This window comes from Columba livia, chromosome 23 (genome assembly GCF_036013475.1).
Source record: "Columba livia isolate bColLiv1 breed racing homer chromosome 23, bColLiv1.pat.W.v2, whole genome shotgun sequence".
Lineage (NCBI taxonomy): Eukaryota > Metazoa > Chordata > Aves > Columbiformes > Columbidae > Columba > Columba livia.
In genome coordinates this window covers 5437885-5465030 of record NC_088624.1, presented here as the reverse complement: position 1 = coordinate 5465030, position 27146 = coordinate 5437885, and the positions used below count along the sequence as shown (strand labels likewise).

Below are 27146 nucleotides of genomic sequence, written 5' to 3'. Positions count from 1 at the left end.
TCACCTTATGTTTTCCACCTGTCCCGTAGATGAAGGAGACTGTAGCCAGGTGGGTGGGTGCCTGGAAGCCAGCCAAGGTCTTCTTGGATTTGCAACATTTATGGCAGTTAAAAGGGACCAGGAGTGTCTGTCATTTCCATGCTTTACTTCTGCTTTCTATCTGTGCCATCACAACCAGCCTGTTTCTCCTGCTCTCACTCTTGCTCTGCTGTGGGCTTGATCAGCGGTAATGTCAACTGATATTTGTGCTCATGTACCCGGGACATATGATCCCTTTGCATGCCATGCCCCCTGGTTCTGGAGATGCTGGGAAGCCTAAGATGACCCTCTCTGGCAAAAGCAATTTCTCCTACAATCCTCTCCTTACATCCCCATAGACATCTTCTGTGTCTGAGCCTCCTGCCCAAGACCACCTCCACCCAGACCAAGAGGAATGGCCTTGAGTGCTTATGATGCTGCTGTCATGCCAGGGTCTCCTGCAGCACTGGCGTCTTGCCATGGACACAGCACAGGCTGGGATCACCATGCTTGAGGCATTCTCAGAGGCCAAGGGGAATGTTTCTGAGCAGAGATACAGCAAGGGAAGGGCTGAAATCACCAAAAAAGACCCTGGGCAACTGATGGGAGGGGAGGTAGATGCTGTGCAGCGGGGAGCAAGAGTTTATTTTCCTGAGGCCAGGGATCCTCCTGCATGGCCTGTAGCCACAAAGCCACCTCATCCCAGCCTCAAACCCTCTTCATGACAAACCAGCTCTCCTCTGCCCTCTCCCATAATCATGATCTCAGAGCACTAACATGGGACCAAGGGAAAGGTGTCAGTGGAGTTGTCCTTGAAGGCTGGACCCCTTCCTATAAGAGGAGAGCAAGGAGACAAGGGAGTTCTCATTCACTTGGCTCCCAATGTGAACGAGTTGACTGAACTTTTTGAGGGAGTGACCAGTTGAACTAGTTTTTCTTTTGTCTTCACATGGCCTCGGGCCCAAAGGAGCACACTGCATAAACTACAATTTTCCTGCATGCTCCTAATGATGGTAATTCTGCAGGTAAGGACATCACACGTGCTGCTGCTTCTCTTAATGTTGCCTTTGAATTCCCGCCCCGAGTGCCTCAACAAGGGTGTTGGCCAAGAAGTGAGAGTAGCTCTGGAGAGACATTTTGGACAGGGCTGGGCTGCAGCGGTGTCTCCTGAAGGGGTGGGCACAAGAGCTTTGCTGGACTTCAGCATGGGCCTGGGGAGGATTTGGACAGAAGAGCATTGCAGTGATGGGGGGCAATTCAATTCAGGGTCCCTGTGTGTTGACCCAAAGGGAAACCTGAATTTCCTGGTATTGCTGCTGCACCTTGAGCTCTGCATTTCACAGAATCTTGGAATTGTTGAGGTTGGAAGGCACCTCTGCAGATGACATCGCCCAATGCCTCTGCTAGAGTAGGGTCAGCACATTGCCTAAGAGCTCTATCAAGACAGGATTGGAGTATTTCCACAGCTAAGACTCCACAACCTCTTTGAACTACTTCTTCCAGTGTTTGAGCACCTCCACAGTGAAAAAGCTTTTCTTTGGATCAGCGGATGCACAAGTGGAATGGGAAGGGTTCTTCAAGGCAGGCAGAGCCTCCATGCGGCTTTCCACCACTGGTCACACACTGCAGAGTTCCCAACTCACTGGGGTGTCTCAGTGGACCCCAGATCCCACAAGGGAAGAGGACTTTCCCCACAGTTGCCTGATGGGAAGCGGGTGTGGAGCAGTGCACAGTCAAGACCCTCAGCCCAGCCAGCCCGGCCCAGCCTCTTCTGTCTACTGCTGAAAGGTGTCTTATGCAGGACATGCGCCATCTCCCAGAACACTCTGAGGACCCTAAGGAAGGTCTTTCTCTCCATCATTTGGGGAGGAGGAAAGGCACTGTGGTGTGGGTCAGAATGCCTGCATTTAAGGAAAAGCACCCAGTTCTGGGCCTCCGGTTTAAGCAGGACAAGGAGTTACTGGATGGAGTCCAGCAGCAGGCTAGGAAGACAATCAGAGCCTAGAGCATCTTCCTTAAGAGGAGAGACTGAGACAGCTGTGTCAGTTCAGCCTGGAGAAGAGAAGGCTGAGAGGTGATCTTATCAATGTTTACAAGTATCTTAAGAGTGGATGTCAAAATGATGGTACCAGAATCCTTTCAGGGCTGGCCAGTGATAGGATGATGAGCAACGGGCACAGGCTGAAGCACAGGAGCTTCCGTCTGAACTAGAGGAGTAACTTCCTCTAGGGTGACAGAGCACAGGAACAGGCTGCCCAGAGAGGTTGTGGAGTCTCCTTCTCTGGCGACTGGCTGCTTTCCTCCGTGTGGTGATGTTAGCTGGTGTTTGAATCCCACTCTCCTTCTCCAGGCCATAGGACCCAGAAGCTACATCTCCTGCATCTCAGCCACAGCCAAATAGTTTCTAAGAACAGTTTGGAGTCAGTGTCTCATTAGAGGCTTGGAAAGAGACCTTACAGCACTGCTGGACTTATCTAGTATTGCTGGCACTTGGGATGCTTGGCTCTGTCCAGCGCTGGTGCTCTTTACTGGTGCCGTTGGCTACAGGCCTCATGTTCACCATCTTCCTCCTCTCAGCCTCCCCAGGCTCTCAATCTTTTTCCCATAGCTCCTGGCTATGGACAAGCCTCATTCACAGAGCCAGGTGAATCCTGTATCACCAAAGCATTTACAAGAGCCAGATGCAAAGACCCTGGCAAACAGCTCAGCCCTTTGAAGCTGCCTAGAGCCAAGACAAAATGAGTTGTCCAGGGTTGGGCTTTCTCCTCAGTGAGACCAAAGGGCTGTGGCACTGTCCCTGACCTCTTACATGAGGGGCTGAGACAGAGTCAGTGCCTGGTACTGACACAGAGGGGTGTCAGTGTGGGACTCGGAATGGTCAGGCACAACTATGTACACACACACATGCACTAAACACGTATCCAACGTGCTCACGTGTGCAACAGGAATCTCAGAGATGCACAGACGCAAGCAAATATGCATGAGGCCAGAGACACGCAAAGAATTGTACAGGCAAAGAGAAACACGGTCTCACCAGAGGCACACAGGTGTGTGCACGGCCAGGCAGACAAGCACATGGATGTGCATGTAGGGAATCAAACAGACTGGTACACAATCATGCTAATAGGTGCATTATTGCAGATCAGCACATAGCCATGGATGTGACTGAGGAGCTGCGGGGGACACCCCCTCCACAGCAGGGATGGGGCACTCTAAGCAGGGCAGATGCACGGGCAGCATTTCTTGATTAGTCTCAGGGATCCATGGACTGCCCAGAGAGAGGAGAAGGCCAAAGAGGCTGCGATTTCCTCCTGAGGGCAGCTTAGGGTGAAAGAGAGATGGAAACATGAGTTGCAGCCCACCTGCCCAGGAATATGACAGCCAATGACTGGTGGAGAGAGCCAGGAGAAAATGAGAGAGGTCATTGCACACAGTCACAGGAGTCCTTGGGAAAAGTCAAGGACTGCAGGGCTTGGAGCAGCTGGGACCCTTCCTGTCAGTAAGACCATACAAAATAACCCACCAGAGTTCCCCAGGCTGACACCGCCTGCCTCCACTGCACCCCTCTGGCTCTTAGTGCCTGTCTTCTGAACACAATGATTCATCCTTGCCCCGGAAATCCCAGGATTTCTCATCCGATCTTCAAAAGAAGCATCTGCGAGGCAATGGGCATGAACTAAAAAGATATACATAGTGACATGAGTCCAACCTGGAAATCCTCAGGCCTTTAATCCCGACACTCACAGAATAAAATTTCATATAGGAAAGTACGTAGCAGATGCCAGGAAATGAAAACGCGGCAGTGCAGGAAACCAGGTCACAGCCCATACCATTAGCTGGTGTGTTTTACATTCACCATGAGCTTGTCAGAAAATTATTACTTCCACAAAGGGAGCCTGGGCCTGAGGCAGTGCAGGACTCCTATAAAAGGCAGCCCAACGCTCTGCTCTCTCATCCACTTCTCTCGCCTCCTTCTCCTGGGGAATCAGGTGAGTGTGAAGCCTCTTCTTGTCCTGCTTCTGGATCAAGGGTCTTTCCTCTATGTGTGTCTCAGCTGACAGGGTCTGTTCTGGCCCTGGGGTGAGAGACATTTTCCATGGGAGAGAGAAGGGGGATAGAAGGTCTTCTGCAGAGAGGTGCTTGGACATAGTGGAGGTGGCTCCTGGAATTTGACATGGGCAGTGTATGTTGGGCCAGGAGGTGCCTTGTGTCCTCTGTGGTTGGATGCAGTGCTGCTTCTCATGATCAACCTCACACGCTCTGTTTCCTCCTACCCTCTCTTCCAGGTGACCTTCTGACCCAGAGACATGTCCTGCTGCAACCCGTGCCTGCCCTGCCAGCCCTGCGGCCCGACCCCGCTGGCCAACAGCTGCAATGAGCCCTGTGTCAGGCAGTGCCAGAGCTCCAATGTTGTCATCCAGCCCTCTGCAGTGATTGTGACCCTGCCCGGCCCCATCCTCAGCTCCTTCCCACAGAACACCGTTGTGGGCTCCTCCACCTCTGCCGCTGTTGGCAGCATCCTCAGCTCTGAGGGAGTTCCCATCAACTCTGGGGGCTTTGACCTCTCCTGCATTACCAGCCGCTACTGTGGCAGCAGATGTCGCCCCTGCTAAATATGCTGGCAAGTACTTTTGCCATGAAACTCCCAAAACCTTGGAACATGGTCCTTGAAAGGAGATAGAGATCCATGGTTTTGGATTCAGAGCTTTGAACCACTGTTTCCTTCTTCCAGTGAAGTCTCTTACTCTTTCCTCTGTTTATTCTGTCTCCCAAGGCCAGCCTAGCTGTGACCTGTTGGTCTCCCTCCCTCTCCAGGGCAGGCAGACTGACTCCCGGCAGGAGTTTCGCCACATCCTTGTGTGTGTCCATGGTGCTCCCTGTGAACCGCTTCCTTTTCTTCTTGAAACTCATTAAAGTTGTCTTGCATCTAATCCTGAGTCTCCGAGTCCTCTTCTGCTCACAGAGAACACTTCCATTTTGCTCAGGGAAAAATAGGGATCAAAGGGAAGGTGGGACTCCCTGCAGTGGAAATTTGTCACTTGACACCACAGTAAATCAGTTTCAAGTTTTCATAGTTCAACTGACTGGAGTTGCTCTTGAGGGACAGTCAACTTAATGACTTTGACAGTCTATTTGCTTAGCTCTCCTTGGCAAAGACATAGGCATTTCTTAAGCAACATTCTCTGCTCTTGCCAGTCACACCTGATGTATTCTCCGGCAACAGTCTGCATTAGACCTAAAAGGGACTTTTGCCACTTAAAATAAGCAATTAAGAATGAGGCAATTAAGAAACCAATGCACCCAGGAACTGTCACACACCCAACTACGTGCAGCGGGAATCCGCCATTCCCCGGCAATGGTGAGTTCCAGCAGAGCAGTAGTGTTGGTCAGAACTCTGTCAGGTCCTTTCTGCTCTGGTCCATATCTACACCTCACCCTGGTATGGTCAGACCTTTATCTGGGGTAAGCGGGTTCTCTCAGTCAGGAACAAAGGTGGTTTGTCCCTCTGGCAGCAACCAAAATAGTAGATTTAACCCACCGCAGCTTTGCTCCTTCACTCTTATCTGGGTTCTGATTCCTTCTGGTCAGGTACTGGACCATGGCAAAGGAGAACAAGACACCTGTAACTGATCTCATTCCCCTGGGCTTCCCATCCCTCCCAGGGTGGGCACATGGCCCCATGTGCCATTGTCTTCTCCACGTATCTTCTCAACCCTGGTGGAAAATGACCTCCGTTCTTCTTCCTCCTCATATTTCCTTGGTGAAGACCTGATACACCGCCACTGTTGTGTCAAAAATGATGTAGATTTTCCTTGCCTTGAGTAAAACAGTTTGTGTTGTCTGCTGGGTGACACAGTCATTTTCATGTTTGATCCTCTCAGTCATGTCCTTTAATTGTAATGTCACCATATGCAAACTTCTCTGTTGCAACACTCCCGTGAAGGAGAATATCTGCTTCTTGCAATCCCTGGCAGCATGGGCATTGGGATGTGACTGGACAGGGTGGTAGATAATCTCATCTTGTCTCTCTTTCCCGTGAAAGACTGGACCAGGTGATCATTCAAGGTCACTTCCCTCCCAGTGGAACCCTTCAATCGTGATGTCACAATATGCCATCCACTCTACTGCACCACTGTCATCACAAAGAGAAATGAGAACCCCCAAAGATGAGTCAGCAAGTCCATAAGAGACTTCCATCTAGAGTGGCAGATACATGTACCCACAAGAGTGTCTTGATCGTCCAGGTCTTGTAGGTGACAGCTCTCTTTGTGCGTTGAGGCACTCCATGCTGGGGTCCATTGCCTGGGCCCCAGGGCAGAGTGGGTCCATGGCACCATGTACTTGGCTTGGCTTGGCTTCCTGGGCTTAAAACAAGTAGTTTTCCTCACGGTGTAACCACCGAGACTGGTGCTGTTTACTGCAGGGCCTCATGTGGGGAGAGATGTCCTACCATGAGGGCACAGCCCTGCACTTTGGTGTGCCCATGTGGTTCCCAGGGGTGAGCAGGGTCTCTTGCAGGACAGCTCTACAGCTGCTAAGGACTGCACTAAACAGAGAAGGGTCACAAAGACGATCAACGGAATAAGAATCTGCAGCATAAGGAAAGGCTGAAAGAATTAGATATGTTCAGTTTTGAGAAGCTTAGTGGGGAACTCAGCACCATGCTCCAGTATTTCAAGGGTGCCTAGAAAGAAAATGGAGACTCCCTTTCTGCAAGCAGTCACATGGAAGAAACGATGGGTAATAGGTGCAAGCCACTCCTGGGAGGAATCTGACTGAACACCAGAGCAATATTATTCATGATGAGAACAAGCACACACTGGAATACTGTCTCTGGGGAAGTGCTGGATTCTGAAACTTTGGACACCTATACAATGCAGTTAAACACGGTACTGGACCATCTTGTCTAGCCGGTGCTTTTGCCAAGAAAGGTTGGTCCAGGACATCCTTTTTGTCTGTTTCATCCTGGTATTCTATGATGGTGGTGCAGATGCATGTCTGGAGAGCAGCAGGGCCCTGCCAGGTGCTGAAGGAATATATGAGGTACGTATCGACTTGTGCCCATGTGTGTTGGTCATGTACACTAGGTCAGGTAATGGAGGGGGGGGAATGAGAGAGATGAGGCTGTAGGCTCTCCCCAGGTATTGCTGTTTCCCAGCCCCACTCCTGCCACCCTTTGGAGCCATTTCATCACTTAAGGCCATTGGCTATGGATTAGCCATGAATGTTTTCTCAGATGCAAGAGAAAGGGCACAAAATAAAATCTGCTGCAGGGAGTCCCACCCTCCCGTTCTGCCACTGTTTACCCTCAGCTGACTGGAAGAGTTGCCTCAGAACAAAGGGAAACTCAAATGTCCAGGCTTGGATGCAGTACAACTTTAATGAGTGTCAAGAAGAAATGGAGGTGGTTCACAGGGAGCACCACGGGCACCCCCAAGGATGCAGTGAAACTCTGGCAGGGTGTCAGTCTTCCTGACCTGCAGAGGGTAGGAGACCAACATGTCCCCCCTAGGCAGGCCTTGGAGACAGAATCAGCAGGGGAAAGAATGAGAGATGAGAGTTGAAGAAGTAAGCAACAGATTAAAGCTCTGAATGCAATGTCATTGAGACTTATCTCCTTTCAAGAACCGTGCTCAAAGGTCTTCGGAGTTTCCTGCCTGAGGATGTTGCCAGCGTCTTTAGCAGGGTCGGCATCTGCTGCCACAGTAGCGGCTGGTAATGCAGGAGAGGTCAAAGCCCCCAGAGTTGATGGGAACTCCCTCACAGCTGAGGATGCTGCCAACAGCAGCGGAGGTGGAGGAGCCCACAACGGTGTTCTGAGGGAAGGAGCTGAGGATGGGGCCAGGCAGGGTCACCACCACAGGGGAGGGCTCAATGACAACGGTGGAGTTCTGGCACTGCCTGACACAGGGCTCATTGCAGCTGTTGGCCAGTGGGGTTGGGCCACAGGGCTGGCAGGGCACGCATGGGTTGCAGCAGGACATGTCTCTGGGACAGAGGTTCACCTGAGGGAGAGGGCAGGAGGAAATAAAGCATGAGGGGTTGCTCTTGAGAAGCAGCACTGCACCCAACCACAGTGGAGCCAAGGCACCTCCTGGCCTAACATATGCTGCCCAGATCAAATCCCAGGAGCCACCATCATGAAGTCCCAGCACCACTCTGCAGAATACCTTCTATCCCCTTCCTTCTCCCATGGGAAAAAGCTCCCATCTCACGGCCAGGACTGACCCCGTCAGCTGAGACACACATAGAGGAAAGACCCTTGATCCAGAAGCAGGACAAGAAGAGGCTTCACACTCACCTGATTCCCCAGGAGAAGGAGGCAGGAGAAGTGGATGAGAGAGCAGAGCGTTGGGCTGCCTTTTATAGGAGTCCTGCACTGCCTCAGGCCCAGGCACCTTTTGTGGAAGCAATAATTTTCTGACAAGCTCATGGTGAATGCAAAATACACCAGCTAATGATATGGGCTCTGTCCTAGTTTCCTGCACTGCCACCTTTTCATTTCCTGGCATTTTGCACGTTCTTTCCCATATGAAGTTTTCTATTAATGCCAGGATGAAAGGCATAGGCATAAGTTTTAGCCGAAGTTCTGGTGGCAACCTGTGCAGGCAGATGATCTGTACCTGGGTCATTCCTGTGGGTTTCTTTGTGGCAAGGTTTTCTGGAAGTGGGCAATGCTCTTATGTTTCCCATCTGGTGCTCAAGGACTGCCATTTGGGACAACAAGACTTATCCTTTTCTGTTGCTCCTGTCACCTTCTTCACAGTTGCTCCTTGTTGCACACTTGTGGGTCTCTGGTGGGAGTGTCTGACACTATAGCAACATTAATCCTGCTTTCAGTATGATTTTGCTGGGCTCCTTTACCTCATGTCCTCTCTGTGCACTCTCTGCAGGTCCTCAGGGAATGACAGGATCATGTTTGGGGCCTGGTTTTACCTGGAATACTTGAATACTGCCACTGTGGTCCCCAATATCTCCTCAGCAGAGTCTCCACTTGCTGATGTTTCCTCGGCTTTCTGTGAGTGTACAGATTTTTGCATGGTTCCACGCAGGCCTGCGTGAGCACACCTGTCTCAGTCCGTACCTCTGTGACCCTCATCATGCGGGCATGTGGAGATCACAGCTGGGGACTCTCCCCTGATTTGACCATGGACACCGTAGAGCAGCAGGTTGCCCTTGCCAGTTGGAGCCCGTTTGCAGCTGCATGGTGGTGCCTTTGTCCTGGCAGAGAGATGCTCAGGGAACTGAAATGCAGTCTCTGCCTCCTGCACCCTCTCTTTCTTGCTTTACAAACAGGGAAAAAGGCCGAGAATCCTGCACACCTGTCTCAGTCTGTGCCTGTGTGACCCTCATCATGCGGGCATGTGGAGATCACAGCTGGAGACTCTCGCCTGATATGACCATGGGCACTGTAGAGTAACAACATTGTTCTTGTCTTGACCAGAGAGAGAGTTGGGACAACAAGACACCGCTGATTTCACGTTAAAATCCTCCTAACTGTGTCATTGCCTAGGGCAGCCCATGTGAGCTGGGATGGAAAAAAATGAGAAGTGAATCACCTTGTGACCTTACTTAAGGTTAGACAGCAAAGGCACCTGCTGGGTAGGGAGGAGGATGCTGTGCAGGGGCAACAAGAGCTTATTTGACTGAGCCCAGCAGGGTCCCTCTGTTAGGAGCCAGGCCCAGAGATCCTCCTGCCTGGCCTGTAGCCACAAAGTGACATCAGCTCACCATCATCCTCTCTCAATGATAAACTGCCTCTCCTTTGCCATATTGAATGACTATGATCTCAGAGCACCAGCAAAGAACCGAGGAGCTGATACAACTTTAATTGTCCTTGAAGACTGGATCCCATCCTATATGAGAAGGGGGAGGAGAAAACCACGATTTTCCTGAATGCTCCTACTGAATGGAGACATCTGAGATAATGACATGGCACCTGCTGTTCTTTCCCTCTGTACTGCATATGTATTAAGTGGTTATGTCATGACTGTATGCTTCTTTTGAGTACTGGGCTGAGAATTCCCAGGATGTCCAGAGCAAGGATGCACCAGTGTGGGTAGAAGACCAGAGTGGTCCTGTTCTCTGAGGAAAGGCTGAAGGAGATAGGTGTTTTTCTGCTGGATGAACAGAAGGCTTGGGCAGACCTCCTCAACATATTCTAGTACTTAAATAATATCGACAAAGAGGATGGCAGCTCTCTCATTCAAAGGAGCCACATGGAGAAGACAAGCGCCAATGAGTCCAAGCGTCAATGGGGAGGTTTCAGTTTGACATAAGAAATACCTTTTCTACAGTAAGACCAATCCTTCACTGGTATGACCTCCCTGGGATGTGGTAGAGTTCCCATCACCACAAGTTTCCACTATGTGTTTGGACAGGGTGGTAGCCAATCTCATCTTGTCTCTCTTTCCCATGAAAGATTGGACCAGGTGATCATTCAAGGTCACTTCCACTATTCGATATTCTATGATTCCCTGTCCCTCCCAGTAATGCCCTTCAATCGTGATGTCACAATATGCCATCCACTCTACTGCACCACTGTCATCACAAGAAAATCCTCATTCCAAAAGAGTTTATTGCAATTGAGATACACTTTTTGTTTTTCTGAGAAAATAGGATAGTGCGTGGCTATTGTCCTCTTAATTTCCAAGATTTCTTCACTGTAAAAGACATACTCTGCAGGCAGGGAATAGCAAAGAGGGACATGAACCTTCGATCTTCTTCTCTAGAAGCACAGTCACGATCAAGAGAAATGAGAACCCCCAAAGTGTGAGTCAGCAGGTCCATATGAGACTTCCATCTAGAGTGGCAGATGCATGTATCCAGAGGACTGTCTTGATTGCCTAGGTCTTCAAGGCAACAGCTCCCATGTGCATGGAGATGCTCCATGCTGGGGTCCATTACCTGGGCCCCAGGGCAGAGTAGGCCCATGGCAGCATGCGGGGGGGCTTGTCTTCCTGGGTTGAGGACCAGTACTTTTCCTCCCAGTAAAACCACCAACACTGGTACTGCAGAGCTTGGTGGGGGGAGAGGTGTCCTATCATGAGGGCACAGCCCTGCACTTTGGTGTGTCCATGGGGTTCCCAGGGGTGTGCAGGGTTTCCTGCAGGACAGCTCTCCAACGACCAGGGACTGCACTGCTGGGAAGACCCTGTCATGCAAGCCAACTGCCCAGTCACCCTCTGTGCAATCATGACAGAATAATGGCCAGAAAATGAGCCTTTGAACACTCAGTGCTGTCCCGGGGCTGCGGTGGACCTTACGGTCATTAGATTCACAGCAAGTGGGGACTCCATTATGTGGCCTGAGTGTGGCTGATACAAATCCCAACTCGGGAATTATCTCAGCCAAGTGTAAGGCGCTGCCCATGGGAAAACATAATCCCAGCACAGGCTGGGAGCTATCTGGCTGGGGAGCAGCTCTGTGGAAAGGGATCTGGTGGTCCTGCAGAGTGTCAGTCTGCCTCCCTGCAGAGGGAGGGATCAAAAACAGGTCCCTGCCACACTGCCCTTGGGAGACAGAATCGGCAAAAGCAACAGAGAGACATGAGTCGAAGAAGGAAACGAGTTCAGAGCTCTGAATGCAATGCCATGAAGCTCTACCTCCTTTCAAGGACCATGTTCCAAGGTCTTGAGAGGTTCTTGCCCAAGGACATTGCCAGCAGCTTTAGCAGGGTCGGCATCTGCTGCCACAGTAGCGGCTGGTAATGCAGGAGAGGTCAAAGCCTCCAGAGTTGATGGGCACTCCCTCACAGCTGAGGATGCTGCCAACAGCAGCGGAGGTGGAGGAGCCCACAACGGTGTTCTGTGGGAAGGAGCTGAGGATGGGGCCGGGCAGGGTCACCACCACCGGGGAGGGCTGGATGGCGATGGTGGAGCTCTGGCACTGCCTGACACAGGGCTCATTGCAGCTGTTGGCCAGTGGGGTCGGGCCACAGGGCTGGCAGGGCACGCATGGGTTGCAGCAGGACATGTCTCTGGGACAGAGGCTCACCTGAGAGGACAGGAAGAAACAGAGCATGACGTGCACATGAAAAGCAGCACTGCACCCAACCACAGCGGGCACAAGGCACCTCCTGGACCAGCATACGCTGCCCGCCTCAAATCCCAGCAGCCACCTCCACTAAGTCCCTGCCTCTCTCAACAGAAGACCTTCTCTCCCCTTCCCCCTCCCATGAGAATCAGCTCCCAAGCCAGGGCAAGGACAGACCCTATCAGCTGAGACACACATTGAAAAAACACACCGGATCCTGAAGCAGGAGGACAAGAGGCATCACACTCACCTGATGCCCAAGGAGAATGAAGCGAGAGAAGTGGATGAGAGAGCAGGGAGTTGGGCTGCCATTTATAGGAGTCCTGCACTGCCTCAGGCTCAGGCACCCTTTGTGGAAGCAATAATTTTCTGACAAGCTCATGATGAATGTAAAACACATCGGCTAATGGCATGGGCTGTGTCCTGATTTTGTGCACTGCCGCCTTTTCATTTCCTGTTTTCTGCCATGTGCTTTCCCATATGAAGGCTTTTTCTGTAAGTGCCAGGATGAAAGGCCTGAGGATTTCCAGGGTAGACAGATGTCAGCATGGGCAGAAGACTCAGGCCAAGTGCTGGTGGCATCCTGTGCAGGTAGGTGATTTTCAGCTGGGTCATTACTGTGGGCTCCTTTGCGGCAAAGTTGTCCGGAAAAGGGCAACACTGTAATGTTTCCCATCCGGTGACCAAGGACTGACATTTGGGACAACATGCCATATCCTTTTCTCTTGTTTCCTCCACCTTTCCGATGGTTGTTCATTGCTGGATGCAGGCAGGCCTCTGCTGGGAGTGTCTGACACTATCACGACACTAACAGTGCTCTCAGGATGATTTTGCTGGGCTCCTTTGCCTTATGCCCTCTCCTTGCACTCTCTGCAGGTCCTCAGGAAATGCCAGGAGATTGTCTGGGGCCTGGTTTTCCCTTTGGAACTTGAATCCTTTTCTAGCACAGTGGTCTCCAGCATGTCCTCAACAAAGTACCCATTTGCTGATGGTTTTCTGGCTTTCTGTGAGCATACAGAGCATTGCATGGTTCGATGCAGACCTACACGAGCACACTTGTGTCCCTCTGTACCTCTATGACCCTCATCATGAAGACACGTGCATGTTGTAGCAGGTGACTCTTCCCTGGTGTGTCCAAGAGCAGCGTAGAGCAGCAGGCTGCCTTTGACAAAAGGAGCCCATCTGCAGCTGAGTGGTGGTGCTTTTGTCCTGGCAGAGAGGTTCTCAGAGAGCAGCTGGCCAGCCTGGTGCTGAGTGAGGCAGTAGCTGTGTAGCTCTGATCAAATGCGCATTAGACCGGGGTCCAGGTGTAGCTCTGCTGTGAGATGGAGGGCCTAATCTCTGGGTGCATTAGGGAGCGTCCAAGAGTTTTCAGTCAAACTCCTTTGCTTTTCAAGCACCACATCCCTATAAAAGAACTGAGTCGGAGGGCCCATCAGCTGTGTCTGAGAATGCAGGGACGTGTGTAGTAGGGAAAGCCACAAACACTCTGATGGTTTTCACAGGTAGGTCAGTCAAAGTCTGTGTTGGATCAGAAAGGAACTGTTGTGTATTGACCACAACCCCATAGTCTGCATCCCACTGTATTGTTTAAGAGTGGATCAAATAGAGAAGCCTGCAATGAAGGATTGAAGTTGAATCTGTTAAAAAGAGTTAAGGAATGTGGGGAAATTCTTAAGGCTATTTTGGATGTTTTTTACCATCTCGCTTCACTTCTTATTGTTAGCAATTTAAATTATTCTTCTCCAAGTCAGGCCTATTGTGCCCCAAATGATCATTGGTGAGTAATACCCCTGTCTTCACCAGGACCCATGACGGTTTTCACCTTATGTTTTCCACCTGTCCCGTAGATGAAGGAGACTGTAGCCAGGTGGGTGGGTGCCTGGAAGCCAGCCAAGGTCTTCTTGGATTTGCAACAGTTATGGCAGTTAAAAGGGACCAGGAGTGTCTGTCATTTCTATGCTTTACTTCTGCTTTCTATCTGTGCCATCACAACCAGCCTGTTTCTCCTGCTCTCACTCTTGCTCTGCTGTGGGTTTGATCAGCGGTAATGTCAACTGATATTTGTGCTCATGTACCCGGGACATATGATCCCTTTGCATGCCATGCCCCCTGGTTCTGGAGATGCTGGGAAGCCTAAGATGACCCTCTCTGGCAAAAGCAATTTCTCCTACAATCCTCTCCTTACATCCCCATAGACATCTTCTGTGTCTGAGCCTCCTGCCCAAGACCACCTCCACCCAGACCAAGAGGAATGGCCTTGAGTGCTTATGATGCTGCTGTCATGCCAGGGTCTCCTGCAGCACTGGCGTCTTGCCATGGACACAGCACAGGCTGGGATCACCATGCTTGAGGCATTCTCAGAGGCCAAGGGGAATGTTTCTGAGCAGAGATACAGCAAGGGAAGGGCTGAAATCACCAAAAAAGACCCTGGGCAACTGATGGGAGGGGAGGTAGATGCTGTGCAGCGGGGAGCAAGAGTTTATTTTCCTGAGGCCAGGGATCCTCCTGCATGGCCTGTAGCCACAAAGCCACCTCAGCCCAGCCTCAACCCCTCTTCATGACAAACCAGCTCTCCTCTGCCCTCTCCCATAATCATGATCTCAGAGCACTAACATGGGACCAAGGGAAAGGTGTCAGTGGAGTTGTCCTTGAAGGCTGGACCCCTTCCTATAAGAGGAGAGCAAGGAGACAAGGGAGTTCTCATTCACTTGGCTCCCAATGTGAACGAGTTGACTGAACTTTTTGAGGGAGTGACCAGTTGAACTAGTTTTTCTTTTGTCTTCACATGGCCTCGGGCCCAAAGGAGCACACTGCATAAACTACAATTTTCCTGCTTGCTCCTAATGATGGTAATTCTGCAGGTAAGGACATCACACGTGCTGCTGCTTCTCTTAATGTTGCCTTTGAATTCCCGCCCCGAGTGCCTCAACAAGGGTGCTTGGCCAAGAAGTGAGAGTAGCTCTTGAGAGACATTTTGGACAGCGCGGGGCTACAGCGGTGTCTCCTGAAGGGGTCGGCACAAGAGCTTTGCTGGACTTCAGCATGGGCCTGGGGAGGATTTGGACAGAAGAGCATTGCAGTGATGGGGGGCAATTCAATTCAGGGTCCCTGTGTGTTGACCCAGAGGGAAACCTGAATTTCCTGGTATTGCTGCTGCACCTTGAGCTCTGCATTTCACAGAATCTTGGAATTGTTGAGGTTGGAAAGCATCTCTGCAGAAGACCTCGCCCAATGCCTCTGCTAGAGTAGGGTCAGCACATTGCCTAAGAGCTCTATCAAGACAGGATTGGAGTATTTCCACAGCTAAGACTCCACAACCTCTTTGAACTACTTCTTCCAGTGTTTGAGCGCCTCCACAGTGAAAAAGCTTTTCTTTAGATCAGCGGATGCACAAGTGGAATGGGAAGGGTTCTTCAAGGCAGGCAGAGCCCCCACGCGGCTTTCCACCACTGGTCACTCACTGCAGAGTTCCCAACTCACTGGGGTGTCTCAGTGGACTCCAGATCCCAGAAGGGAAGAGGACTTTCCCCACAGTTGCCTGATGGGAAGCAGGTGTGGAGCAGCGCACAGTCAAGACCCTCAGCCCAGCCAGCCCGGCCCAGCCTCTTCTGTCTACTGCTGAGAGGTGTCTTATGCAGGACGTGCGCCATCTCCCAGAACACTCTGAGGACCCTAAGGAAGGTCTTTCTCTCCATCATTTGGGGAGGAGGAAAGGCACAGGAACAGGCTGCCCAGAGAGGTTGTGGAGTCTCCTTCTCTGGAGACTGGCTGCTTTCCTCTGTGTGGTGATGGTAGCTGGTGTTTGAATCCCACTCTCCTTCTCCAGGCCATAGGACCCAGAAGCTACATCTCCTGCATCTCAGCCACAGCCAAATAGTTTCTAAGAACAGTTTGGAGTCAGTGTCTCATTAGAGGCTTGGAAAGAGACCTTACAGCACTGCTGGACTTATCTAGTATTGCTGGCACTTGGGATGCTTGGCTCTGTCCAGCGCTGGTGCTCTTTACTGGTGCCGTTGGCTACAGGCCTCATGTTCACCATCTTCCTCCTCTCAGCCTCCCCAGGCTCTCAATCTTTTTCCCATAGCTCCTGGCTATGGACAAGCCTCATTCACAGAGCCAGGTGAATCCTGTATCACCAAAGCATTTACAAGAGCCAGATGCAAAGACCCTGGCAAACAGCTCAGCCCTTTGAAGCTGCCTAGAGCCAAGACAAAATGAGTTGTCCAGGGTTGGGCTTTCTCCTCAGTGAGACCAAAGGGCTGTGGCACTGTCCCTGACCTCTTACATGAGGGGCTGAGACAGAGTCAGTGCCTGGTACTGACACAGAGGGGTGTCAGTGTGGGACTCGGAATGGTCAGGCACAACTATGTACACACACACATGCACTAAACACGTATCCAACGTGCTCACGTGTGCAACAGGAATCTCAGAGATGCACAGACACAAGCAAATATGCATGAGGCCAGAGACGCGCAAAGAATTGTACAGGCAAAGAGAAACACGGTCTCACCAGAGGCACACAGGTGTGTGCACGGCCAGGCAGACAAGCACATTGATGTGCATGCAGGGAATCAAACAGACTGGTACACAATCATGCTAATAGGTGCATTATTGCAGATCAGCACATAGCCATGGATGTGACTGAGGAGCTGCGGGGGACACCCCCTCCACAGCAGGGATGGGGCACTCTAAGCAGGGCAGATGCACGGGCAGCATTTCTTGATTAGTCTCAGGGATCCATGGACTGCCAGAGAGAGGAGAAGGCCAAAAAGGCTGCGATTTCCTCCTGAGGGCAGCTTAGGGTGAAAGAGAGATGGAAACATGAGTTGCAGCCCACCTGCCCAGGAATATGACAGCCAATGACTGGTGGAGAGAGCCAGGAGAAAATGAGAGAGGTCATTGCACACAGTCACAGGAGTCCTTGGGAAAAGTCAAGGATTGCAGGGCTTGGAGCAGCTGGGACCCTTCCTGTCAGTAAGACCATACAGAATAACCCACCAGAGTTCCCCAGGCTGACACCGCCTGCCTCCACTGCACCCCTCTGGCTCTTAGTGCCTGTCTTCTGAACACAATGATTCATCCTTGCCCCGGAAATCCCAGGATTTCTCATCCGATCTTCAAAAGAAGCATCTGCGAGGCAATGGGCATGAACTAAAAAGATATACATAGTGACATGAGTCCAACCTGGAAATCCTCAGGCCTTTAATCCCGACACTCACAGAATAAAATTTCATATAGGAAAGTACGTAGCAGATGCCAGGAAATGAAAACGCGGCAGTGCAGGAAACCAGGTCACAGCCCATACCATTAGCTGGTGTGTTTTACATTCACCATGAGCTTGTCAGAAAATTATTACTTCCACAAAGGGAGCCTGGGCCTGAGGCAGTGCAGGACTCCTATAAAAGGCAGCCCAACGCTCTGCTCTCTCATCCACTTCTCTCGCCTCCTTCTCCTGGGGAATCAGGTGAGTGTGAAGCCTCTTCTTGTCCTGCTTCTGGATCAAGGGTCTTTCCTCTATGTGTGTCTCAGCTGACAGGGTCTGTTCTGGCCCTGGGGTGAGAGACATTTTCCATGGGAGAGAGAAGGGGGATAGAAGGTCTTCTGCAGAGAGATGCTTGGACATAGTGGAGGTGGCTCCTGGAATTTGACATGGGCAGTGTATGTTGGGCCAGGAGGTGCCTTGTGTCCTCTGTGGTTGGATGCAGTGCTGCTTCTCATGATCAACCTCACACGCTCTGTTTCCTCCTACCCTCTCTTCCAGGTGACCTTCTGACCCAGAGACATGTCCTGCTGCAACCCGTGCCTGCCCTGCCAGCCCTGCGGCCCGACCCCGCTGGCCAACAGCTGCAATGAGCCCTGTGTCAGGCAGTGCCAGAGCTCCAATGTTGTCATCCAGCCCTCTGCAGTGATTGTGACCCTGCCTGGCCCCATCCTCAGCTCCTTCCCACAGAACACCGTTGTGGGCTCCTCCACCTCTGCTGCTGTTGGCAGCATCCTCAGCTCTGAGGGAGTTCCCATCAACTCTGGGGGCTTTGACCTCTCCTGCATTACCAGCCGCTACTGTGGCAGCAGATGTCGCCCCTGCTAAATATGCTGGCAAGTACTTTTGCCATGAAATTCCCAAAACCTTGGAACATGGTCCTTGAAAGGAGATAGAGATCCATGGTTTTGGATTCAGAGCTTTGAACCACTGTTTCCTTCTTTCAGTGAAGTCTCTTACTCTTTCCTCTGCTTATTCTGTCTCCCAAGGCCAGCCTAGCTGTGACCTGTTGGTCTCCCTCCCTCTCCAGGGCAGGCAGACTGACTCCCGGCAGGAGTTTCGCCACATCCTTGTGTGTGTCCATGGTGCTCCCTGTGAACCGCTTCCTTTTCTTCTTGAAACTCATTAAAGTTGTCTTGCATCTAATCCTGAGTCTCCGAGTCCTCTTCTGCTCACAGAGAACACTTCCATTTTGCTCAGGGAAAAATAGGGATCAAAGGGAAGGTGGGACTCCCTGCAGTGGAAATTTGTCACTTGACACCACAGTAAATCAGTTTCAAGTTTTCATAGTTCAACTGACTGGAGTTGCTCTTGAGGGACAGTCAACTTAATGACTTTGACAGTCTATTTGCTTAGCTCTCCTTGGCAAAGACATAGGCATTTCTTAAGCAACATTCTCTGCTCTTGCCAGTCACACCTGATGTATTCTCCAGCAACAGTCTGCATTAGACCTAAAAGGGACATTTGCCACTTAAAATAAGCAATTAAGAATGAGGCAATTAAGAAACCAATGCACCCAGGAACTGTCACACACCCAACTACGTGCAGCGGGAATCCGCCATTCCCCGGCAATGGTGAGTTCCAGCAGAGCAGTAGTGTTGGTCAGAACTCTGTCAGGTCCTTTCTGCTCTGGTCCATATCTACACCTCACCCTGGTATGGTCAGACCTTTATCTGGGGTAAGCGGGTTCTCTCAGTCAGGAACAAAGGTGGTTTGTCCCTCTGGCAGCAACCAAAATAGTAGATTTAACCCACCGCAGCTTTGCTCCTTCACTCTTATCTGGGTTCTGATTCCTTCTGGTCAGGTACTGGACCATGGCAAAGGAGAACAAGACACCTGTAACTGATCTCATTCCCCTGGGCTTCCCATCCCTCCCAGGGTGGGCACATGACCCCATGCACCGTTGTCTTCTCCACGTATCTTCTCAACCCTGGTGGAAAATGACCTCCGTTCTTCTTCCTCCTCATATTTCCTTGGTGAAGACCTGATACACCGCCACTGTTGTGTCAAAAATGATGTAGATTTTCCTTGCCTTGAGTAAAACAGTTTGTGTTGTCTGCTGGGTGACACAGTCATTTTCATGTTTGATCCTCTCAGTCATGTCCTTTAATTGTAATGTCACCATATGCAAACTTCTCCGTTGCAACACTCCCGTGAAGGAGAATATCTGCTTCTTGCAATCCCTGGCAGCATGGGCATTGGGATGTGACTGGACAGGGTGGTAGATAATCTCATCTTGTCTCTCTTTCCCGTGAAAGACTGGACCAGGTGATCATTCAAGGTCACTTCCCTCCCAGTGGAACCCTTCAATCGTGATGTCACAATATGCCATCCACTCTACTGCACCACTGTCATCACAAAGAGAAATGAGAACCCCCAAAGATGAGTCAGCAAGTCCATAAGAGACTTCCATCTAGAGTGGCAGATACATGTACCCACAAGAGTGTCTTGATCGTCCAGGTCTTGTAGGTGACAGCTCTCTTTGTGCGTTGAGGCACTCCATGCTGGGGTCCATTGCCTGGGCCCCAGGGCAGAGTGGGTCCATGGCACCATGTACTTGGCTTGGCTTGGCTTCCTGGGCTTAAAACAAGTAGTTTTCCTCCCGGTGTAACCACCGAGACTGGTGCTGTTTACTGCAGGGCCTCATGTGGGGAGAGATGTCCTACCATGAGGGCACAGCCCTGCACATTGGTGTGCCCATGCGGTTCCCAGGGGTGAGCAGGGTCTCTTGCAGGACAGCTCTACAGCCGCTAAGGACTGCACTAAACAGAGAAGGGTCACAAAGACGATCAAAGGAATAAGAATCTGCAGCATAAGGAAAGGCTGAAAGAATTAGATATGTTCAGTTTTGAGAAGCTTAGTGGGGAACTCAGCACCATGCTCCAGTATTTCAAGGGTGCCTAGAAAGAAAATGGAGACTCCCTTTCTGCAAGCAGTCACATGGAAGAAACGATGGGTAATAGGTGCAAGCCACTCCTGGGAGGAATCTGACTGAACACCAGAGCAATATTATTCATGATGAGAACAAGCACACATTGGTATACCATCTCTGGGGAAGTGCTGGATTCTGAAACTTTGGACACCTATACGATGCAGTTAAACACGGTACTGGACCATCTTGTCTAGCCGGTGCTTTTGCCAAGAAAGGTTGGTCCAGGACATCCTTTTTGTCTGTTTCATCCTGGTATTCTATGATGGTGGTGCAGATGCATGTCTGGAGAGCAGCAGGGCCCTGTCAGGTGCTGAAGGAATATATAAGGTATGTATCGACTTGTGCCCATGTGTGTTGGTCATGTACACTAGGTCAGGTAATGGAGGGGAGGGAATGAGAGAGATGAGGCTGTAGGCTCTCCCCAGGTATTGCTGTTTCCCAGCCCCACTCCTGCCACCCTTTGGAGCCATTTCATCACTTAAGGCCATTGGCTATGGATTAGCCATGAACGTTTTCTCAGATGCAAGAGAAAGGGCACAAAATAAAATCTGCTGCAGGGAGTCCCACCCTCCCGTTCTGCCACTGTTTACCCTCAGCTGACTGGAAGAGTTGCCTCAGAACAAAGGGAAACTCAAATGTCCAGGCTTGGATGCAGTACAACTTTAATGAGTGTCAAGAAGAAATGGAGGTGGTTCACAGGGAGCACCAAGGGCACCCCCAAGGATGCAGTGAAACTCTGGCAGGGTGTCAGTCTTCCTGACCTGCAGAGGGTAGGAGACCAACATGTCCCCCCTAGGCAGGCCTTGGAGACAGAATCAGCAGGGGAAAGAATGAGAGATGAGAGTTGAAGAAGTAAGCAACAGATTAAAGCTCTGAATGCAATGTCATTGAGACTTATCTCCTTTCAAGAACTGTGCTCAAAGGTCTTCAGAGTTTCCTGCTTGAGGATGTTGCCAGCATCTTTAGCAGGGTCGGCATCTGCTGCCACAGTAGCGGCTGGTAATGCAGGAGAGGTCAAAGCCCCCAGAGTTGATGGGAACTCCCTCACAGCTGAGGATGCTACCAACAGCAGCAGAGGTGGAGGAGCCCACAACGGTGTTCTGAGGGAAGGAGCTGAGGATGGGGCCAGGCAGGGTCACCACCACAGGGGAGGGCTCAATGACAACGGTGGAGTTCTGGCACTGCCTGACACAGGGCTCATTGCAGCTGTTGGCCAGTGGGGTTGGGCCACACGGCTGGCAGGGCACGCATGGGTTGCAGCAGGACATGTCTCTGGGACAGAGGTTCACCTGAGGGAGAGGGCAGGAGGAAATAAAGCATGAGGGGTTGCTCTTGAGAAGCAGCACTGCACCCAACCACAGTGGAGCCAAGGCACCTCCTGGCCTAACATATGCTGCCCAGATCAAATCCCAGGAGCCACCATCATCAAGTCCCAGCACCACTCTGCAGAATACCTTCTATCCCCTTCCTTCTCCCATGGGAAAAAGCTCCCATCCCATGGCCAGGACTGACCTCGTCAGCTGAGACACACATAGAGGAAAGACAGTTGATCCAGAAGCAGGACAAGAAGAAGCTTCACACTTACCTGATTCCCCAGTAGAAGGAGGCGAGAGAAGTGGATGAGAGAGCAGAGCGTTGGGCTGCCTTTTATAGGAGTCCTGCACTGCCTCAGGCCCAGGCTCCTTTTGTGGAAGCAATAATTTTCTGACAAGCTCATGGTGAATGCAAAATACACCAGCTAATGATATGGGCTCTGTCCTAGTTTCCTGCACTGCCACCTTTTCATTTCCTGGCATTTTGCACGTTCTTTCCCATATGAAGTTTTCTGTTAATGCCAGGATGAAAGGCATAGGCATAAGTTTTAGCCGAAGTTCTGGTGGCAACCTGTGCAGGCAGATGATCTGTACCTGGGTCATTCCTGTGGGTTTCTTTGTGGCAAGGTTTTCTGGAAGTGGGCAATGCTCTTATGTTTCCCATCTGGTGCTCAAGGACTGCCATTTGGGACAACAAGACTTATCCTTTTCTGTTGCTCCTGTCACCTTCTTCATAGTTGCTCCTTGTTGCACACTTGTGGGTCTCTGGTGGGAGTGTCTGACACTATAGCAACATTAATCCTGCTTTCAGTATGATTTTGCTGGGCTCCTTTACCTCATGTCCTCTCTGTGCACTCTCTGCAGGTCCTCAGGGAATGACGGGATCATGTTTGGGGCCTGGTTTTACCTGGAATACTTGAATACTGCCACTGTGGTCCCCAATATCTCCTCAGCAGAGTCTCCACTTGCTGATGTTTCCTCGGCTTTCTGTGAGTGTACAGATTTTTGCATGGTTCCACGCAGGCCTGCGTGAGCACACCTGTCTCAGTCCGTACCTCTGTGACCCTCATCATGCGAGCATGTGGAGATCACAGCTGGGGACTCTCCCCTGATTTGACCATGGACACCGTAGAGCAGGAGGTTGCCCTTGCCAGTTGGAGTCCTTTTGCAGCTGAATGGTGGTGCCTTTGTCCTGGCAGAGAGATGCTCAGGGAACTGAAATGCAGTCTCTGCTTCCTGCACCCTCTCTTTCTTGCTTTACAAACAGGGAGAAAGGCCGAGAATACTGCTCACCTTTGCAGACCATTGTCCCTGTGGTGATACCCTGCTGATGCAGTGTTGCTGGCGGCTGGGATGGGACACAGGCTCCTCACATCCATGCCAATGTCAGATGCATTTCTGGAACTCATTATCCTGGTGCTGAGTGAGGTAGAAGCAAAGAGGTCTCACCACATGGGTATTGGACTATAAGGAACAGGGATCCAGGTGTTGCTCTGCAGGTCAGTCACAGTTCGCACTTGATCAGAAAGGAGCTTTTGTGAATTTACCACAACCCCCTATTCTGCTTCCCACTGTGCTGCTTAAGAGTGGAGCAAATAGTGATGCCTGGAATGAAGGAGGGAAGATGAGTCTGTGAAAAACCGTTGCCAATGCCGTTAACATACTTGAAATTCTTTTGTCTGTTTCTCACCACCCTGCTCTATTTTTTATTGGTAATAGATTAAATGAATCTCCCCCAAGAGAAATATATTTTGCCTCTGGCATTAGTTGGCAAGAAATGCCTGTGTCTGTTCCTGGACCCATGACAATTTTCACCTTACATTCTCCTTCTGTCCCATAGAGGAGGGACAGGGCGTCGAGCTGGGTGGGTTCCTGGAAGCCAGCCAAGGTCCTCTTGGTTTTGTAACAGTTGTGGAAATAATGGTAAAAATTGTTTGCCACTTCCATACTTGATTTCTACCTGTGCCAAGAGCAGTCTCTTTCTCCTGCTGTTGTTCCCCTGTGAAGATGGTGGCCAATTATGTCAACTGGCCTTCGTGCTCGTGTACCTGGTAACTAGTGGCAGGCTTACAGCTTTTCTTTCCCTAACTATTTTTCCCTCATTGCCTCTCTCTTCTGGCCTATCCTCTCTCAAAGTATCAGAGAGAGGTCAGTACACAACATCTTGACTGTGTTTCTAGTCCCAAGTTTCTGAGGTGAAAGCACCAAACGCTGTTCCCTATGAGCTATAGACATCAGGAGAGGAGGAAACTGGCAGGAGGGGCATAGTACACGTCTCCTCTCCTGGCATCCTGGGTGGTGGCCCTTCTGTGCAAGGCTGAGCACTGGGAAAGGGCCCTCAGTTCCGCCCTGGTAGCTCTATTTTCCCTGTGCACCCAGAGATCTTCCAACAAAGATCCTCTTCCTGTGAGGGGCTGGAGTTAGTTGCCAGAGGGAAAAGCAGAAGGTGGTGAGGGAGCTTCCACCATAGAACTGTTCTACCCCTGCATCCCATGATGGAATTGAACTAGTCCATGAACTGCAAAGAGAGAGCAAGGGCTGTTCACATCTGTGCTCTCCCTACAGTTTCGTCTGTATCATCTTGCAGGCCTATGTGAATAACCTTCTATCTTGGAGGTGACTGTCTGATGGAATTGGGGCTGTGCATTCCACAGGACACGTCAACCCTGCAACCCTGTGTAATGTGGCACTGAGGCTGCACAGGGCACTGTGTGGCTGTGTTTGGTAGTACAGACCCACCCCACCAGGTTGCCTGGTGATTTCTACCCAGATGCCTTTGCATACTCACTTGGGTTACAATTGTTCTTGCCTTAATCACAGGTGCAGTGAGCAGAAATGAAGTGGCGTTCCTCACATGGTGATCATTAGATAGTCCAGAATTACGTGTCTTTTCTTGTCTTGGTTGAAGGGTGTAGTGAGCTTAGACAATTAAGCACTTCTTGCTTGGTGACCACAAGGATGGCCAATATTGTTCTTGTCTTGACCAGAGAGTGAGTTGGGACAACAAGATACCGCTGATTTCACCTTAAAATCCTCCTAACTGTCATTGCCCAGGGCAGCCCATGTGAGCTGGGATGGAAAAAAATGAACAAAGTCAATCACCTTGTGACCTTACTTAAGGTTAGACAGCAAAGGCACCTGCTGAGTAGGGAGGAGGACGCTGTGCAGGGGCAACAAGAGCTTATTTGACTGAGCCCAGCAGGGTCCCTCTGTTAGGAGCCAGGCCCAGAGATCCTCCTGCCTGGCCTGTAGCCACAAAGTGACATCAGCTCACCATCATCCTCTCTCAATGATAAACTGCCTCTCCTCTGCCATATTGAATGACTATGATCTCAGAGCACTAGCAAAGAACCGAGGAGCTGATACAACCTTAATTGCCCTTGAAGACTGGATCCCATCCTATATGAGAAGGGGGAGGAGAAAACCACAATTTTCCTGAATGCTCCTACTGAATGGAGACATCTGGGATAATGACATGGCACCTGCTGTTCTTTCCCTCTGTACTGCATATGTATTAAAAGGTTATGTCATGACCAGTGCCTCATAGATGCTTCTTTTGAGTGCTGGGCTGAGAATTCCCAGGATGTCCAGAGCAAGGATGCATCAGTGTGGGCAGAAGACCAGAGGGGTCCAGTGGAAGAAGGTCATGTCAACCTGGGGACATCCGGTGGATTTTTTTCATAATCCTATTGACAGGAAGGGCCACAACTGCTCCTAGCCCTGCAATCCTTGGCTTGTCCCCAGGGGCTCCTCTTAGCATGTGCAATGTGCTCTCTGATTCTCTCCCTGCTTGATCCAGCAGTCAGTTGTTTGAATTCAGAGGCAGGTGGGCTGCACTTCATGTTTTCATCTCTCTTTCACTCTAAGCTGCCCTCAGGAGAAAATTGCAAACTCTTTGGCCTCCTCCTCTTTCTGGACAGTCCATGGATCCCTGAGACACTTAGAGCAATGCTGCCAGCACATCTGTCCTGCTTGGAGTGCCCTGTTCCTGCTCTGGAGGGGATGTCCCCAGAAGCTCCTCAGTCACATCCATTGCTATGTGCTCATCTACAATAATGTGCCTGTTAGCGTGATTGTGTACCAGTCTGTGTGATTCTCTTCGTGCACACTCATGTTCTTGTCTGCCTGGCTGTGCACACACCTGTTTGCCTTTGGTCAGACCACTTTTCTCTTTACCTATACATTCTTTGCACATCTCTGGCCTTGTGCACATTCGCTTGTCTCTGTGCATCCTGGTGCACACTTGAGTGTGTCAGATATGTGTTAGAAAAATCCAGTTGTGCCATAAGGTCTCTTTCCAAACCTCTAATGAGACAGGGGTTCCTAACCATTTGGCCATGGCTGAGATCCAGGAGATGTAGCTTCTGGGCCCCACGGCCTGGAGAAGGAGAGGGGAACTCGAGCATCAGGTAACATCATCACACAGGGGAAACCACACACTGGCTCTTCTCTGAAGATCTTTTTATTAAAAGCAAGCATTCTGGCTCATACCACAGTGCCTGTGGGACAGGATTTGGCTGACCTCAGCAAAACTCCCAGCACTTATCAATTGGTAAAAGGAGACGTGCTGGAACTTGTTGGTCACAGGCCATGGGAAGTATAAAGGCAAGAACCTTACTTAGAAGGAATAGAGAGTGCTGACTCTATGTTAGTAAAGTTGTAAAACAGTTGTCCTGTAAAAGAGGAACTGTTGTTCTTGCACAGGGAAGATTGCTTGAGTTAAGGTAGTAACAGTTTAAGAAAATGTCTTAGCATTAGCCAATCTGTAAATGTCTAGTGTACAGTGTAGCCCAATCAGTCGGTAACACGGTAACAGAAACACCAATCAGCTCAAAGCATGTTGCTGAGGAAAAGTATAAATGTATGTGAAGTACACTAATAAAGCGGACAATTTGTTTGCATCAAAGTGCGTCCCGTCTCACAATCGTGGCAAGTGCCTTTCCTCTTCCCCACACAATGACAGAGAGACCCCCCTCAGGATCCCCAGAGTGGCCTGCGAGGTGGCCCACCCCCTGCACAGAACATCTCACAGCAGCAGAGGAAACATCTGGACAGGCTGGGCCGCGGTTCTTGACTGTGTGCTGCTCCATACCTGACTCCCATCAGTCAGCTGTGGGGTTTTTGGTTCCACTGAGACACCTCATGAGCTGGGAACTCTCCAGTGAGTGACCAATGGTGGAAAGGGGCACGGGGGTTCTGCCTGCCTTACAGAACCCTTACTGCTGTGTCCTATCTCAGTTGTGCATCTGCAGCTCCAAAAAAATCCTTTTTCACTATGGAGGTGGTCAAACACTGGAACAGGTAGTTCAGAGAGGTTGTGCAACCTTATCTGTGGAGATACTCAAAACATGTCTCGATAGAGCTCTTAGGCAATGTGCTCCAGCTGACCCTACTCTAGCAGAGGTATTGGGCAGGGTTGTCTGCAGAGATGCCTTCCAACCTCAACAGTTCCATGATTCTGTGAAATGCAGAGCTCAAGGTGCAGCAGCAATACCAGGAAATTCAGGCTTCTCTCAGGGCCAGCACACAGGGACCCTGAATTGAATTGTCCCCCATCACTGCAATGCTCTTCTGTCCAAATCCT

The 27146-nt window shown here is 50.6% G+C and overlaps 4 protein-coding genes across 11 annotated transcripts in view; 2 read left to right on the top strand and 2 right to left on the bottom strand.

Annotated features, from left to right (window-relative positions):
- Positions 1-3851: 3851 nt before the first annotated feature.
- On the top strand, positions 3852-4949 carry LOC135576205 (feather keratin Cos2-2-like). The gene is made up of 2 exons (XM_065039954.1): positions 3852-4007; positions 4305-4949. Exon 2 carries the CDS (start codon positions 4326-4328, stop codon positions 4629-4631), a length of 306 nt encoding a protein of 101 aa, XP_064896026.1. The 5' UTR covers positions 3852-4007; positions 4305-4325; the 3' UTR covers positions 4632-4949.
- A 2431-nt stretch (positions 4950-7380) lies between these two features.
- Positions 7381-12469, bottom strand: LOC106145915 (feather keratin Cos1-2). Of its 3 annotated transcripts, none has more exons than XM_065039940.1 (2): positions 12305-12469; positions 7381-8024 (listed from the first exon to the last, which is right to left on the bottom strand). In XM_065039940.1, exons 1-2 carry the CDS (start codon positions 12452-12454, stop codon positions 7698-7700), a joined length of 477 nt encoding a protein of 158 aa, XP_064896012.1. In that variant the 5' UTR covers positions 12455-12469; the 3' UTR covers positions 7381-7697. The 3 variants fall into 3 exon arrangements, with proteins under 3 accessions (XP_064896012.1, XP_064896013.1, XP_013225565.2); XM_065039941.1 differs by lacking the exon at positions 12305-12469 and adding an exon at positions 8321-8474; XM_013370111.3 differs by lacking the exon at positions 7381-8024 and adding an exon at positions 10578-12015.
- A 4897-nt stretch (positions 12470-17366) lies between these two features.
- On the top strand, positions 17367-18463 carry LOC135576206 (feather keratin Cos2-2-like). The gene is made up of 2 exons (XM_065039955.1): positions 17367-17521; positions 17819-18463. Exon 2 carries the CDS (start codon positions 17840-17842, stop codon positions 18143-18145), a length of 306 nt encoding a protein of 101 aa, XP_064896027.1. The 5' UTR covers positions 17367-17521; positions 17819-17839; the 3' UTR covers positions 18146-18463.
- Positions 18464-20894: 2431 nt separating this feature from the next.
- Positions 20895-27146, bottom strand: part of LOC102084422 (feather keratin Cos1-1/Cos1-3/Cos2-1-like) — a 61068-nt gene continuing 54816 nt past the window's right edge. For 4 of the 6 annotated variants that reach the window (XM_065039929.1, XM_065039924.1, XM_065039923.1 and 1 more), the window contains exon 2: positions 20895-21538. In XM_065039929.1, the coding sequence (XP_064896001.1) occupies positions 21212-21517 (306 nt within the window). In that variant the 5' untranslated portion in view covers positions 21518-21538 and the 3' untranslated portion in view covers positions 20895-21211. Of the gene's footprint in view, positions 21539-21761; positions 21798-21834; positions 21982-27146 lie in introns of those variants that run through there. The other 2 variants (XM_065039925.1, XM_065039926.1) reach the window with 2 other exon arrangements.